Below are 17,191 nucleotides of genomic sequence, written 5' to 3'. Positions count from 1 at the left end.
GTACTACACAGCAGGAAAAAAAAAACGACATCTTGAATTTTGCAGGAAAATGAATGGCTCTAGAAAACCTTTTTTTGAGTGAAGTAACCCAGACACAGACAGTTATCACATGTACTCACTCATAGGTGGTTTTTAAACATAAACCAAAGAAAGCTAGCCTACAAGCCACAATCCCAGAGAACTTAGACAACAATGAGGACATTAGGAGAGACTTACATGGATCTAATCTACATGGGAAGTATGAAAAGACAAGATCTCCCAAATAAATTGTGAGTGTGGGGACCTTGGGGGAGGGGAGAGGCAGGGAGGGGAGCAGAGAAAAATGTAGAGCTCAATAAAAAAACAAAAACAAAAAAATTGGGTTTGCCCAGATCTGCCTCTTCTAACTGTCTCATCTTCCCAGCTCAGGGATCAAAAAGATGCACAGAGCTTTGTGTGGTTGATACTGTATAGGGGTGGATACTCTTTAAGGACCAGGCATGAATGAATAACAACAGCCATGAGAGAAACATAGACCTTTGTGGCAGAGTCAGAGAAAATAAAGGAAGGGAAAGGAATAGAGACTGAGAGCATGAAAATAACACATTTACTGTTGTTTGAATGTAAAATGTTTCCCATAGGCTCAAATGGCTAAACACTTGGTCCCAGCTATTGGTGCTGTTTTGGAAGGTTATAGAAGCTTTATGTGGTAGAACCTTGTGGAGAAAAGGATCACTGGGGGCAGAAGTTCCTCTCTCCTCTCTGCTTCCTGCCTGCAGACATCATGTAATAGCAGCCTCACACTCCTGCCACTTTGGCTTTCCAACCGTGATGGACTATACCATTTCAAAAATTGTGAGCCAAAATAAACCCTGACTCCCTTAAGTTTTTTTTTTGTCAGCTATTATTCAAATCAGCAAGAAAAGAAACTAACACACATTCTTATTTGGGATGCAGGCAAGGTGAATGAAATACATGGCTTGTTGGTTATGATCCTAGAACCTATCCACTGGCTAGTTCCCTGGATTTTGGTGAAACTTTGCATTAAACAGACTTGAGTATAAAGTCCACGTTTGGCACCACATGCCAGCATCCCAAATAGGAGTTATGGAGTTAGTGTGGAAAGAATGGAGACATGCACAGTGATGTGTTGATTATACACACTCTGTCTTTTTAAGAGAGGACCCCTTTTATTTGTCCTTCTAATAATGAAACCATTATGTACAACAAGGCATGTAAAACATGGATTTTTACATAAGTCTCAAGAACTTTCAAGATACATCAAAATGTCCCCCAATCCTTCTACCTAGTTTTTTCCTCCATGTCTGAGAAACAAAAGTTAGTCACAGATCATGAATTCTACACTCAAAGAGCACCACCTCTCTTGGCAGGTCAGGAAGGAAACAGCTGGCCTCTGAGGTTAGCAGGTGATTCTGTCTTTTTATTCTAACTAAAATATTCTGTCTAGCTGTCTTTTCTGGTTTCAAGGTACTAGACATTGAGTCTTAAGAAACAAACCTAGAACTTTCATTCTTCAAGAGGACTGGTGTAGTTTTTGTACCATGTAGCATAGTAAGCATTAAGTTTTTTAGGTTTAATTATAAGTACACCTTCCCCATGTCCCTTTGATCTTATAGCAGGTATTTTAGGCCTAAATGTAGACTTTAAACCTTCTCTGGGTAATCAGATGTTCCCAATTTTCAGTTGCCAGTGTGCAAAAGAGTTCCTAATATCATCTATCCAAGAAATATTTCCTGGAATCAGTGCCTCACATATAATCAACAGGACACATTAAGTATTCCTTGGTGGGTTCATATAAAGCAATTTGTTTTACAGCAGTTGGGGTACTCATAAAATTATGCTGAATAGGAGTAAAGAAACAGGAACTTTTATCTATTTCCATAGTATTCCCATTAGTTTCATCTTTTCACAATTCCCCAGAGGAATTGTTCTCCATCCTCTCATTAATCTCCTGTGGCCAAACGACCATGGAAATCCCTGTAGCAACATCAATAAAAGACCCAGAACCAGACATCCTTCTGGGGAATCATGGACTATCGATAGAGCAGAATTTTCTTGCTGAATCTATATTACAGCAAGCAGCTCAACAGTACTTACCATATAATAAAAACTCTACACTCCTGTGTACTCCCAGGAGATGCATGGGTCCTGCCAGCCACCCTTCTAATTTACAGCTGCTTGACTCACAGAATCACTTCCTTTCTTTCACTTGATAGTCACTATGAATATTAAATATGATAACAGCTATCAATTGGCTGGCACCTTACTAGCAGCAGGTAGTAAGAAGTTCATTACAGTATCACCTTTTATACTATCATTGTCCTTGCTGAGAAGCTCAGTTTATCAGTTTGCATATCCTTGCTGAAAGGTCAGCTCTGGGGAAGAAGAGGCTAGATGAGGCAATTGTTCCTCACTAACGTTCCTGAAAACATTTGGCACCATCTGTAGTAGGGAGCTGAGGGTTGCATTCCGACACCCAGCTCCCGCCACTGGCTAGCTTTACCAGAAATAACAACACACAAACTGTATTCTTTTAAACACTGCTTGGGCCATTATATCTAGCCTCTTCTCGGCTAACTCTCGCACCTGGACTAGCCCATTTCTAGTAATGTGTGTAGCACCCCAAGGTGCGCTTACTGGGAAGATTCTAGCCTACGTCCATCCTGGGTCGGAGCTTCATTGTGTGTGCCTCAGAGAGCAGAGCTATCGAGTCTGAGCTCACTTCCTCTTCCTCCCAGCATTCTGTTCTGTTTACTCCACCCACCTATGTTCTAACCAATAAAATGGGCCAAGGCAGTTTCATTATGAGCCAATGACCTTCCTCCATCAACCGCACCTTTCTCCTGAGAACGTTAAGTACTCTGACTATATTTTCATTCTAAAACCTTTATGGATCTTGGAGTAAGGTTGTACCAGGTGGGGCCTGCTACTTAGCTTATAAAATGCAGATTCAAAACCAGACAGAGTTAAACCATCTTCTCTTAAATCAAACACACATCCTGCTTCCCATGCCTCCAGCAGCACTTCTATCTACACAAGAGGATTTGCTTTCAAATCTTAAAGGCTTCGTAGCCATTGTTCTCTGTGGGTGCTCAGGGTCCCTCACCTCCACAGAAGCATCAGGAAAGATCCTCAGGGACCAGGTAAAAGCAGGAGCCTGCTTCGGAAATGGACCCACAAGTTCAGCAGCCTTTAAATCGCATTTTATTGGCTGTGGTTAATGGGACAGAAAACACAAATGTATTTTACCGTGGCGAGCCTCTTAATCATTCCCAGTAAAAGAAGCAGCTGATCAGGGCAGTATCCACTGATAGAATCACTGAAAGAAAGTTTCAAAGTTCAGGGTGAATGACATTGAACAGAGGCAGGTATGTCTGTTCCCTTTTTGTTTCCATGCATTTCTATGCACAAAATCGATTTCTTGGTAATTGCCCCAATAAAGCAGACACTCTGACAGGGAGACTATTGATTACATGGGTACCTCTTGCTGAGCAGGAGAAAAAGCACAGAAATAGGCTTTTGCTGTGTCTTTTGCACAGGCTTTATACACCAGACCCTTCTGATGGTCTGATGCCTTTGAAATAGAATCTTCATGATTGATTGCCAAATCTGCTTGCTGCCTCATTCTGGTTGGAGACACCTTTGTTGTTGCTGTTCTTTCTTTGAACTGCGTGTGACTCCTCCATCCCCTTAGCTCTTCACAGTAGCCCTGCAAAGTTGTTTAATGTGTTTGTTTCTGTTTAGTCTGGATTTTTATTTACTTTTTGGTTTTTTAGAGATGGCATCTCACTCTGGAGCCCAGGCTGACTGGGCTATTGTGCCCTTAGGCTAGCCTCGATCTTACAGCAGTTACCTTTGCCTCCTGAATTAAGGCATGCTTAGCCACCAGGCCTAGCTTAGCTTTGCCAAGTTGCTCAGGACTTCCAGGAGCAGGAAATTCTGAAAACTGAATATGGCACCACCTTAGTTACCCCACATACACTTGTGTCTCCATTGTCCCTGTGTTTTTTCTGTTACTTTCACCAAACACTAATTTTATTACTTTCTCACCCACTCCAAGACCCCAATAAGGTAAATGTCTATATCTCTCTCTATATCTATATATCAGGGCAATAAGTTCACAAATAAAGTTGGAGACTCATTGCTTTCAACAACAAGTTGTACAACTGTGCTGGGAGAATGCTGGAAGGTGTTTAGCACCAGAATATGTCAATACTTATAGTTATTTCTCATTTTGTTGCTTGTTTGAGTGTTGTTTTGGACCAAGTTTCTGGAGATGGTCAATGTTTTAGGAGACCCACAATCTTTTTTTTTTTTAAGCCTTTGCTGAGAAAGAATTGGCATTTGGGATAGAAGAGTTCAGACCTTTGCTATAATCCCACACATATACAGTCCATTTATTTTGCAATATTTATTCTGTTTTGCCATGACAATATATCTGAGGCTAAATGCTTATAAAGAAATCTATTTACTTTACAGCATTAGAAGCTATAAATCCAAAATGTAACACCTGCTTAGACTCTAGTGAACTAGGTTTTTGACAAGGGGAACAGAAATGCATGTGAATGTTAGGAACCATAGGGCCCCCTTTGCTGTCAAAACATGACAAAGAAGCAGGAAGTAAAACAGCTTCATCTAGAAAGGGAATCAAGAACGTGTGTGTGTGTGTGTGTGTGTGTGTGTGTGTCTTGTCTGTCTGTCTGTCTGTATTCATGTTCATTTTTGGGAGATTAGTTTTTTGAGATAAAGTATCCATCTGTTTTTTTCTGAAACTCATTTTGTAGACCAAACAGACCTTGACCTCACAAAGATCCACCTGCTTCTGTCTCTCGAGTGCTGGAAGTAAAGGTGCCCACCTTCACCTGTCTATTAAATGAAAAACAGTGGACTTCCAAAATAAGGCAAGATCTTTGGTGAGAAAGGAAGCAAAGGGAGTCATTTTTAATAACCCACACTGGTGAGAATTAACTGAGATCCAATGAGAGCTACATTCATCTTTTGTAAGTGTAGCACCCCAAATGACTGAGCTACCTTCCCTCAGTCCCATCTCTTAAAAGTCTCAATACCACCACACAGAGGACCTGACTTTCAATATATGAATCTTGGGTAGAAAACCCAGCCAAGTCATAGCATCTTTGAGGATGAATCTGAAGCTTAGAGTGAGTGGAGATGAATATGAGACTTAAAATGGGAAATGTGCCATGCAGTCAGTTGCAAGTAGAGGAAGAGTAAGATCAACAAGGTAGGTGTTGTGTCTGCTTTACTGGTAATGGACTTAGTCATATTTAGTCAAGAGATTTGGATTTGCATCTGATTATCCAGGACATGCTAGAGGCAGAGACTCAGAGGTGGTATGCTGATGCTGCTTTCTTCCCTTCTTTTCCAGACTCCAGATGCTAGAGGCCATCTGTAAGCACTGGGAGGGGCCCATCAGCCTGGCCCTCTACCTGTCTGATGCTGAAGCCCAGCAGTTCCTCCGCTATGCCCAGGGATCCGAGGTGCTCATGAGCCGCCACAATGTGGGCTACCACATCGTGTATAAGGAGGGTCAGTTCTATCCTGTCAACCTCTTGCGCAATGTGGCTATGAAGCACATCAGCACACCCTACGTGTTCTTATCTGACATTGACTTCCTGCCCATGTATGGGCTCTATGAGTACCTCAGGTAAGGACCCCAGGGGACCTGACTGCACTGTTCACTCTTCAGGCTGGCAGTCACATAGGATAATGAAGAACTAGACCAGAAGGTCCTCAGTCAGAACCATTGTCCAGTCTGCCACTCACCTTTTATAGGTAGGGCAACTGAAACCCAAAAAAGGGAAAAGGGTCTGCCCAGAGATTGTTCCTGCCTTCAGTAGGACCCTGTTAAAGGGCCCCTACAGGTTTGGAAGATGCATACAAAGTTCTATTATTCCATGCATAGACTGGATCTGAGTTTCCATAGTGACATGTTAATTTTGGTATAGAAAGATCCTTTTTGTTCAAAATGCCTGTCCCTCTTCCAGTTTTCCAGCAGACAGACTTCCTGTAACCATTCTCAAAAAACCACTGCCTGCTCTTTAAAGCAAACCTAAGTAATTATGATGCCTAGCAAATGTTGAAGCACTTGTACCAGAAAGTGATTGACAGATAAGATCTCATTCTGTTTCCTCCTCTCGTGGTCCATGCCACAGATCATATTTTTGTCTTCATTTTACAAATGGGAAGCTGCTGAACAAGACTGGAAGATGCTGTTCTATGTTGCGTAACTAGAGGAGAGGGAGCTGGGGAGTCACAGCACAGGACAACTAATCTCAGAACATATGAATTTCTATTGTAAGAGCTGTGGGCCTCTTCCCACAGCCTGGCTCCTGGCCGCTTGGCTAGCTTATACCCCGAAATAACAACACACAAATTGTATTCTTTTAAACACTGCCTGGCCCATTAGTTTCAGCCTCTTAACCCATTTCTAATAATCTATGTAGCACGACGAGGTGTGCTTACCAGGAAAGATTCAGCATGTCTGACCTGGTGGCTGACTGCATCACGTCTGGCTCTGAGAGGAGCTGCATGATTTCTGAGCTCACTTCCTCTTCCTCCCAGCATTCTGTTCTGTTTACTCAGCCTATCTAAATTCTGCCCTATCAGATGGGCCAAGGCAGTTTCTTTATTAGCCAATGACCTTCCTCCATCATTTCCCCTTTTTCTGTTTAAATAAAAACGAAAGGCTTTAACTTTAACATAGCAAAATTACATATAACAAAACAGTTATCAAGCGAGAATTACAGTTACAATTTTTACATCTACTTTATCTTTTATCATAACTAAGGAAAACTATAACTATCTATATATTCTTTAACTCCATCAAAGACACAAGAAGGATACAATATTACCTAACCAAACTCTAGAAATAACAGAGACATCTCACTGCCTGGACAGTCACCCAAAGTTCCTCTGTAATGTTGGGGCATCCATCTTCGGCCTACAGGCCCATAGTTTCCAGCAGACATTTCCATGAAACAGGAAATTTCAAAGTCAGTTCAGTCACTATCTGCTGTGTCCTGCAGAATGTCTCACAGACTCTTTCATAAATCAGGAACCCCGAAAGATCATCTCACCTTTAGGCAAGTTCAGCAGTCCTCTCTCTGCGAGTTCTTTCTGTCCAGTTTATGCAACAGTCCAGGCAAGAGCAGTTTCTTGCCCAAATGGCTATCAAACTCCATAACGAGCCTCTTCGATGCCCATCTTCGTCTTGAAGTAGATTGGTGCTGCCAGGAGCAGAGTGTCTCATTGTCATGAAAAACCCTGAGTTATTAAAACATTTAAAATGCCATATTCTATAGTCTTTGAAAGATATGAAGAATGCCTATCTAACTGAAATATATCTCTGTATATCTAGAAAATCTAACTAACATGACTACAAGCTTTATTATTATTGATGATTATCCATTAGCAACCTATATTTCCTAATTATACATTACATTTTTTTTTTTGTGGATTTTTCGAGACAGGGTTTCTCCTTAGCTTTTTTGGTTCCTGTCCTGGAACTAGCTTTTGTAGACCAGGCTGGCCTCAAACTCACAGAGATCCGCCTGCCTCTGCCTCCCGAGTGCTGGGATTAAAGGCGTGCACCACCACCGCCTGGCTATACATTACATTTTTAAAATGAACTACAAATCACAATACCTCAATCAAGAGCAGAAACACATATACATATAACAAAATTGACCTTAAAATCCATACCAATGCAAATTATTCATATATATATATATATATATATATATATATATATATATATATATATATCATATCCCCCTTTAAGTGTAAAAGAACATTTATAAACAATATTTGGGAATATGGGCACTGTTTTTTCTCTCCAAACTGCTTTGTGATGTATGGGGGCGCTGTTATTTAGGTCTTTCATGGTATAACCTGTGTGCCAGGTTTATCTCATTTGGCATTTGAGAGAAGTAATTTTCTGAAGGTGTTCACAGCAACCTTTCAGGAGGGTGTGGTCTATCATACCATATTGGGATAGATGCAATACACAGGGTTTCATCATCTGTTAAATCAAAAGAAGAATCTCTTTTCCAAAGTATCGTATCCTTAGATCCAAATTCTGAAGTCAAGGTATTTTCAAAATATCTATGTTGGATTAGTTCAGCAGCATTTATAAACAAATATCTTTTAGCAGATGTTGCTCCTTCCTCACCATTAAAACAATTCAAGGAGTGCATAATAGCATACAGTATCAAGATTTTCTGTGTATTTTCCATCTTTGTGCAGCTTTATTTTAACCTTTATTTCATTTATTTTTACTTTTAACTTTTTGCTTTTTTTTAATTTATTTATTTATTAAGGATTTCTGCCTCGTCCCCACAACCGCTTCCCATTTCCCTCCCCCTCCCCCGATCAAGTCCCCCTCCCTCATCTGCTCGAAGAGCAATCAGGGTTCCCTGACCTGTGGGAAGCCCAAGGACTGCCCACCTCTATCCAGGTCTCATAAGGTGAGCATTCAAACTGCCTAGGCTCCCACAAAGCCAGTATGTGCAGTACGATCAAAAACCCACTGCAATTGTTCTTGAATTCTCAGTATTCCTCATTGTCCGCTATGTTCAGCTAGTCCGGATTTATCCCATGCTTTTTCAGACCTAGGCCAGCTGGCCTTGGTGAGATCCCAATAGAACATCCCCATTGTCTTAGTGTGTGGGTGCACCCCTCGTGGTCCTGAGTTCCTTGCTCGTGCTCCGTCTCCTTCTGCTCCTGATTTGGACCTTGAGATTTCTGTCCGGTGCTCCCATGTGGGTCTCTGTCTCTGTCTCCTTTCATCGCCTGATGAAGGTTAATATTCATGAGGATGCCTATGTGTTTGTCTTTGGATTCACCTTCTTATTTAGCTTCTCTAGGAACATGAATTATAAGCTCAATGTCCTTTATTTATGGCTAGAAACCAAATATGAGTGAGTACATCCCATGTTCCTCTTTTTGGGTCTGGCTTACCTCACTCAGGATAGTGTTTTCTATTTCCATCCATTTGTATGCAAAATTCAAGAAGTCCTTGTTTTTTACTGCTGAGTAATACTCTAATATGTATATATTCCATACTTTCTTCATCCATTCTTCCGTTGAAGGGCATCTAGGTTGTTTCCAGGTTCTGGCTATTACAAACAATGCTGCCATGAACATAGTTGAGCATATACTTTTGTTGTATGATAGGGCCTCTCTTGGGTATATTCCCAAGAGTGGTATTGCTGGATCCAGGGGTAGGTTGATCCCGAATTTCCTGAGAAACCGAAACACTGCTTTCCAGAGTGGTTGCACAAGTTTGCATTCCCACCAGCAATGGGTGAGTGTACCCCTTTCTCCACAACCTCTCCAGCAAAGGCTATCATTGGTGTTTTTTATTTTAGCCATTCTGACAGGTGTAAGGTGGTATCTTAAAGTTGTCTTGATTTGCATTTCCCTGATCGCTAAGGAAGTTGAGCATGACCTTAAGTGTCTTTTGGCCATTTGAAGTTCTTCTGTTGAGAATTCTCTGTTCAGATCAGTGCCCCATTTTATAATTGGGTTGATTAGCCTTTTAGGGTCTAGTTTCTTGAGTTCTTTATATATTTTGGAGATCAAACCTTTGTCAGTTGCAGGGTTGTTGAAGATCTTCTCCCAGTCAGTGGGTTGTCTTTTTCTCTTAGTGACAGTGTCCTTTGCTTTACAGAAGCTTCTCAGCCTCAGGAAGTCCCATTTATTCAATGATGCCCTTAGTGTCTGTGCTGCTGGGGTTATACATAGGAAGTGGTCTCCTGTGCCCATGTGCTGTAGAGTACTTCCCACTTTCTCTTCTATCAGGTTCAGTGTGTTCGGACTGATATTGAGGTCTTTAATCCATTTGGATTTGAGTTTTGTGCATGGTGATAGATATGGATCTATTTTCATTCTTCTACAGATTGACATCCAGTTTTGCCAGCACCATTTGTTGAAGATGCTCTCTTTTTTCCATTGTATACTTTTAGCTCCTTTATCGAAGATCAGGTGTTCATAGGTTTGTGGGTTAATGTCAGGGTCTTCTATTCGATTCCATTGGTCGACTTCTCTGTTTTTATGCCAATACCAAGCTGTTTTCAATACTGTAGCTCTGTAATAGAGTTTGAAGTCAGGGATGGTAATGCCTCCAGACAATCCTTTATTGTATAAGATTGTTTTGGCTATCCTGGGTTTTTTTGTTTTTCCATATAAAGTTGATTATTGTCTTCTCCAGATCTGTGAAGAATTTTGATGGGATTTTGATGGGGATTGCATCGAATCTATAGATTGCTTTTGGTAGAATTGCCATTATTACTATGTTGATCCTCCCAATCCAAGAGCAAGGGAGGTCTTTCCATTTTCTGGTGTCTTCTTCAATTTCTTTCTTCAAAGACTTATAGTTCTTGTCAAATAGATCTTTCACTTCCTTGGTCAGGGTTACCCCAAGGTATTTTATGCTATTTGTGGCTATCGTGAAAGGTAATGCTTCTTTGATTTCCCTCTCTGCTTCCTTATCCTTAGTGTATAGGAAGGCAACTGATTTTTTGGAGTTGATCTTGTATCCTGCCACATTACTAAAGCTGTTTTTCAGCTGTATAAGTTCTTTGGTAGAATTTTTGGGGTCGCTTATGTACACTATCATATCATCTGCAAATAACGAAAGCTTAACTTCTTCCTTTCCAATACGAATCCCCTTGATCTCCTTATGTTGTCTTATTGCTATTGCTAGAATTTCAAGCACTATATTGAAGAGGTATGGCGAGAGTGGACATCCTTGTCGTGTTCCTGATTTTAGTGGGATGGCTTTGAGTTTTTCTCCGTTTAATTTAATGTTAGCTGTTGGCTTGCTGTAAATAGTTTTTATTATATTTAGGTAGGACCCTTGTATCCCTATTCTCTCCAAGACCTTTATCATAAAGGGGTGTTGAATTTTGTCGAATGCTTTTTCAGCATCTAGTGAAATGATCATATGGTTTTTTCTTTCAGTTTATTTATATGGTGGATTACATTGATAGATTTGCATATGTTGAACCAGCCCTGCATCTCTGGGATGAAGCCTACTTGATCATAATGGATAATTTTTCTTATGTGTTCTTGGATTCGGTTTGCCAGTATTTTATTGAAAATTTTTGCGTCGATGTTCATGAGTGAGATCGGTCTGTAATTCTCTTTCTTGGTTGGGTCTTTTTGTGGTTTTGGTATCAGGGTAACTGTAGCTTCATAAAAGGAATTTGGCAATGACTCTTCTGATTCTATATTGTGAAATACATTAAGGAGTATAGGTATTAGTTCTTCTTGGAAGTTCTGGTAGAATTCTGCATTGAAACCATCTGGTCCTGGGCTTTTTTTCGAAGGGAGATTTTTGATAACCATTTCTAATTCTTCGCGAGAGACCGGTCTATTTAGATCATTCACCTGGTCTTGGTTTAGCTTTGGTATATGATACTTATTTAAAAAATGTCCATTTCTTTTGTATTTTCCAGTTTTGTGGCATACAGGCTTTTGTAGTAAGATCTAATGATTCTCTGAATTTCCTCTGTGTCTGTGGTTATGTCCCCCTTTTCATTTCTGATCTTATTTATTTGCGTGTTCTCTCTCTGTCGTTTAATTAGTTTGGATAGGGGTTTGTCGATCTTGTTGATTTTCTCCAAGAACCAACTTTTTGTTTCATTGATTCTTTGGACTGTTTTCTGTGTTTCTATTTTGTTGATTTCAGCCCTCAGTTTTATTATTTCCAGTCTTCTACTTCTCCTGGGCGCGTCTGCTTCTTTTTTTTCTAGAGCTTTCAGGTGTGTTTTTAAGTCCCCAATGTATGCATTCTCCGTTTTCTTTAAGTGGGCACTTAGTGCTATGAACTTTCCTCTTAGCACTGCTTTCATTGTGTCCCATAGGTTTGAGTATGTTGTCCCTTTATTTTCATTAAATTCAAGGAAGACTTTAATTTCTTTCTTGATTTCTTCCTTGACCCAGGTGTGGTTCAGTAGTTGACTGTTCAGTTTCCATGAGTTTGTCGGTTTTTTGGGGGCAGCGTGGTTGTTGCCTTCTAACTTTAATCCGTGATGATCTGATAAGACACAGGTGGACACTGATATTTTTTTGTATCTGTGGAGGTTTCCTTTGTTTCCGAGTATGTGGTCAATTTTTGAGAAGGTTCCATGAGCTGCAGAGAAGAAGGTATATTCTTTCCTATTTGGGTGGAATGTTCTATAGATGTCTGTTAAGTCCATTTGCTTCATTACCTCCAATAATTCTCTTAATTCTCTATTAGGTTTCTGTCTGATTGACCTGTCCCTTGGAGAGAGAGGTGTGTTGAAGTCTCCTACTTCTAGTGTGTGTGGTTTGATGTCTGCCTTGAGTTCTAGTAATATTTCTTTTACATAAGTAGGTGCTTTTATATTGGGGGCGTATATATTCAGGATTGAGACGTCCTCCTGATGAATTGTTCCTGTTATGAGTATAAAGTGACCGTCTTGGTCTCTTCTGATTGATTTTAGTTTGAAGTCAGTTTTGTTAGAAATTAGTATGGCCACACCTGCTTTTTTCTTAGGACCATTTGCTTGAAACACCTTTTCCCAACCCTTTACTCTGAGTAGGTGCCTGTCTTTGTGGTTGAGATGTGTTTCTTGCAAACAGCAGAATGTTGGATCCTGTTTTCGTATCCAATCTTTTAGCCTGTGCCTTTTTATAGCTGAATTGACCCAATTAATATTAAGTGATATTAATGACCAGTGGTTGTTTACTCCGGTTATTCTTATTGCTTTTGGTAGTAGAGATTGTGTGTCTCCCTTCTTTGAGATGTGCTCGTGAAGGGTCATTAGATGCCTGGGTTATTGTAGGCAGTGTTGGCAATGTTGGATTCCTTGGGTTGCGATTTTCCTTCTCTTCCTTTCTGTAGGGCTGGATTTGTGGCTACGTATTGTTTAAATTTGTTCTTATCCTGGAATGTCTTGTTTTCTCCATTGATAATGAACGATAGCCTGGCTGGGTATAGTAGCTTGGGTTTGCATCCATGGTCTCTTAGCTTCTGCAGAACCTCTATCCAGGACCTTCTGGCTTTCATAGTTTCCATCGAGAAGTCAGGTGTAAGTCTGATCGGTTTACCTTTATAAGTTACTTGCCCTTTTTCTTTTGCAGCTCTTAATATTCTTTCTTTAACCTGTATATTTTGTGTTTTGATTATTATATGGCGAGGAGATGTTTTTCTTTGATCCAGTCTGTTTGGTGTTCTGTATGCTTCTTGAATATTTAAATGAATATCTTTCTTTAAGTTGGGAAAGTTTTCTTCCATAATTTTGTTGAAAATATTTTCTGGGCCTTTGAGCTGTGACTCTTCTCCTTCTTCTATTCCTATTATTCTTAGGTTTGGTTTTTTTATTGTGTCCCATAGTTCCTGAATGTTTTGTATTGAGAATTTGTTGGCTTTGCTGTTTTCTTTGATCTGTTCGTTTATTTTCTCTATGGTGTCCTCAGCATCTGAGAGTCTTTCTTCTAGCTCTTGTATTCTATTGATTATGCTTGTTTCTGTAGACTCTGCTCGTTGGCCTAGATTTTCCATATCCAGCTGGTCCTCAGTTTGTATTTTCTTCTTTGCCTTCATTTCAGTTTTCAATTCTTGAACTGTTTCCATTACCTGTTTGATGGTTTTTTCTTGGTTTCCCAGGGTATCATGTACGTATTTACTCATTTCTTCAAACTTTTTGTTATACTTCTCATCCATTTCTATAAGGGCATTTTTTACATGTTGTTTAAGGGACTCTATTATCTTCATAAAGTCAATTTTTTCCACTTCTTCTGTGTTAGGTTGTTCAAATACTTCTGTTGTAAGATCATTGGGTTCTGATGTTTTCATGTTGTTTTTCGGGTTATTGGGTGAATTCTTGCCTTGGCGCCTGCCCATCTCCTCCTATTGATCCTATCCAATGGGTCCTTTAAAAACCGGATCAGGTTTCCCTGCTGGCCAAGGGCTCCGCTTACAAAATGCCCTCACTCTTTCGTGGTTCCTGCTGCAGGCCAAGAACCCTCTCACCCCTCCGAAGGATCTTCAGGACAGGACCAGGCTCCCCTTGTGCCAGTTACCTGGCCAACCAAAGGCCTACCTCTTTGATTCAATTGTAGTAGGGCGATCTGCTCTCCTTATTGCACGCCTGTCCCCGCCGCTTGGGTCTGCCTCTGCGCCGGTCCCCGAAAGCCTCTTCCTGTATGCGGTGTTGCTCTGCTGCGTCTGGCCGCGCCTCCGCTCCGCTGCGTCTCAACTTTTTGCTTTTTGAGACAGGTTCTCCATATATCTTTGATCCGGAATAACTCTGTAGACCAGGCTGTCCTTGAACTCTTAGAGATCCACCTGTCTCTGCCTCCCAGGCATTGGGATTAAAGGTGTATGCTACAACACCTTGAACTCACAGAGATCTGTTTGTCTCTGCCTTCTGGACACTGGGATTAAAGGCGTGTGCTACCACACCTTGAAGTCACAGAGGTCAATCTCCCTCTGCCTCCCAAGCGTTGGGATTAAAGGTGTGTACTACCACACCCAACTACGCTCTTTCTTCCTTTTTTTACTTTTAAGAACTTTAACTTTTAGCTTGCATATATTTTTAACACACTGTAAATCATTTAAACATTTTCTTTGACTTTGAATCTTTCTTTTACTGTATATGTCTCTTTTTTGACCACATGAGTATTTAATTTACCAAGCAATATTTTTTGGTTTTTTCTTCTTTTTTTTCTATTATTTTTTTACCAAGCAATATTGGTAGGAGTAAAGCTGTGGCTTTGGCGGCTAGATCCAGCCCATTCCTTAGATTTCCAGCCTCATGGCAGAGATACAGGCTGTCGCCATGTTTATTGCCACAACTCTATGGCATTTCAAGGTCCCTGCCAGCAAGCGGGCTTCAGCAGCCTGTGATTGCAAACTGCACGAACCGCCTGCGTAAAAGAGTCAGAGTTTGCTCTGGCAGGACAATCCAGAAAGCCAGCATTTTAAAACAGCACAACTTTTTTCCTGCTACGGCTAAAAACAAACAAGCATTCAGTCGGCTTTTATCAACACCATTTAAGTGTTTCTTGGCCGGACCTCTTAATAGCTCAAGGGTTTTGTAGCTAAAGCTGAGTCAGGAAGCCGCTCTTAGATAAGAGCGCTTGCTTACCTCTAGCAAGCAGAGCAGAACTGAGAAATTGCTGCTACCAAGAAATCAGGAGCAATGCTTTCATTTTGTTCTAGAATTACTTTCAAAGCTGTCTCAGGCTTTATGTGGATACAGTTGTCCACACGTTGGGGGCCAGATGAAGGCGAAGGTCTAAGTCACAACAATCCCACACCAGTTTGGAATTATGATTAATAGAATGGTTATTTATTTAAAGGGGAAAAAACTTACAGATCACTGTCCCAGACAACAGCCCTCTGTGCAGTCAGGAAGGGAGTCTAGTTACTGGAAGCGGAGCAGGAAGTAAGAGAGAGACAGAAGGAAAGTGGCCGCTTTTTTAAAGGAAGAGAGACCATGCCCCGATGGGCTGGTATTTCAGCTGCTATTGGCTGGATGAGCCGAAGGACCTTCCGCAACAAATTTCCAGTGACCTTTTCTACCTATCCATACATAGCAGGGCAGAAAGGAGTACACTGGTATAAGGCTGGGTGGCTCTATAGGGAATTACATTTACTGCAACATCATAAACAATACGAATTGAAAGGGACTGTAGAGTTCATATAGTTCAAAATTGTACGTGAGAGAAAAGTAAAGTCACTGGGTATACGTGATTCAATAACATTGTTAAAGGGCCCTTTTCTTACTGTCATTTGTCAGCATGGATTTCCTCTGTATCTAAGATAGTGCCTGCTGGACCCCACATATCCCTAGAGATGCTTTTACATATTGTCTTTTTTTTCAAGATCAATTTTTTCTTTTTTTATTAAAAATTTCTGCCTCCTCCCTGCCTCCCTTTTCCCTCCCCCTTCCCTCCACTTCCCACACCCCCCCGCCCCTACCCTCCCTCTCTAGTCCAAAGAGCAGTCATGGTTCCCTGCCTTGTGGGCAGTCCAAGGTCCTCCCCCCCTCTATCCAGGTCTAGGAAGGTGAGCATCCCAACAGGCTAGGTTCCCACAAAGCCAGTACATGCAGTAGGATCAAAACCCAGTGCCCATTTTCTTGGCTTCTCATCAGCCCTCATTGTCCACCATGTTCAGAGAGTCTCGTTTTATCCCATGCTTTTTCAGTCCCAGTCCAGCTGGCCTTGGTGAGCTCCCAATAGATCAGCCCCACCGTCTCAGTGGGTGGGTGCACCCCTCGCGGTCTTGACTTCCTTGTTCATGTTCTCCCTCCTTCTGTTCCTCATTTGGACCTTGGAAGCTCAGTCCAGTGCTCCAACGTGGGTCTCTGTCTTTATCTCCATCCATCGCCAGATGAAGGTTCTATGGTGATATGCAAGATATTCATTAGTATGGCTATAGGATCGGGCCATTTCAGGCTCTCTCTCCTCAGCTGCCCAAGGACCTATTTGGGTACATCTCTCTGGACCCCTGGGAACCCCTCTAGAGTCAAGGCTCTTGCCAACCCTAAAATGGCTCCCTTAATTAGGGAGAGAAAAGTGAGAAGGGGAGGATGGGGAGAGCTTGGGGGAATGGGATGGTTGGGATAAAGGGAGGATGGATATGGGAGCAGGGAAGTATATACATATTGTCTTTTAAGATGCACATATAATCCTCAGAAGCATGTGGAGCTGCCCTGTGTTACATCATGGGCCTTTAAGGCTTGGAGAGGCAAAATAACAGGTTTGAGTCTGGAGACCTTTCAGCCATAAGACTTGAAGCAGTGTCTGACAGGTCCCTCTCTCAGATCTTGCCTAACTACTCTGGGGTTTCTAGCTGCCCAGGATATGATGTCCAGATATTGACACCCCTCTTTCTCCCATCTTCTCTCCTTTTTTCCCTCCCTCTCCAGCAAGAGAAGGCATCCTTGTTAAGGTTGACTATGAATTCAACCTCTAGCACATTAGACTTTCATTGCAAGGTGTTGTTTGAGACACCAGACCCTTCCTGGTAATCATGGAAGAGCCCCCTCAGCTTTCAGGGAATGAAAGGGTGAAAAGAGAGAGGTTAGAGGACTGTTCCCTGCCCATCCATAACCTGGGATTTTCCTGAGAAGTCTTTACCACAATGAATTGAGTGTTAACAGGCCCTTCTCTCATCTCAGTGGCCCATTTC

General features: G+C 41.4%; 1 protein-coding gene across 3 annotated transcripts in view; it reads left to right on the top strand.

The window, feature by feature from the left end:
* The window catches only part of Large1 (LARGE xylosyl- and glucuronyltransferase 1), a 510,741-nt gene that overhangs the window by 471,206 nt on the left and 22,344 nt on the right, over nucleotides 1-17,191 (top strand). For all 3 annotated transcript variants that reach the window (XM_041663357.1, XM_041663358.1, XM_041663359.1), the window contains one exon: nucleotides 5,387-5,665. In XM_041663357.1, coding sequence (XP_041519291.1) covers nucleotides 5,387-5,665 — 279 coding nt within the window. The remainder of the gene's footprint in view (nucleotides 1-5,386; nucleotides 5,666-17,191) is intronic.

This window comes from Microtus oregoni, unplaced genomic scaffold, assembly GCF_018167655.1.
Source record: "Microtus oregoni isolate MIOR12 unplaced genomic scaffold, Mior012 000014F_ref0000157, whole genome shotgun sequence".
NCBI lineage: Eukaryota > Metazoa > Chordata > Mammalia > Rodentia > Cricetidae > Microtus > Microtus oregoni.
Note: the sequence above shows the minus strand (reverse complement) of the source record. Positions and strands in the feature narration are given on the sequence as shown.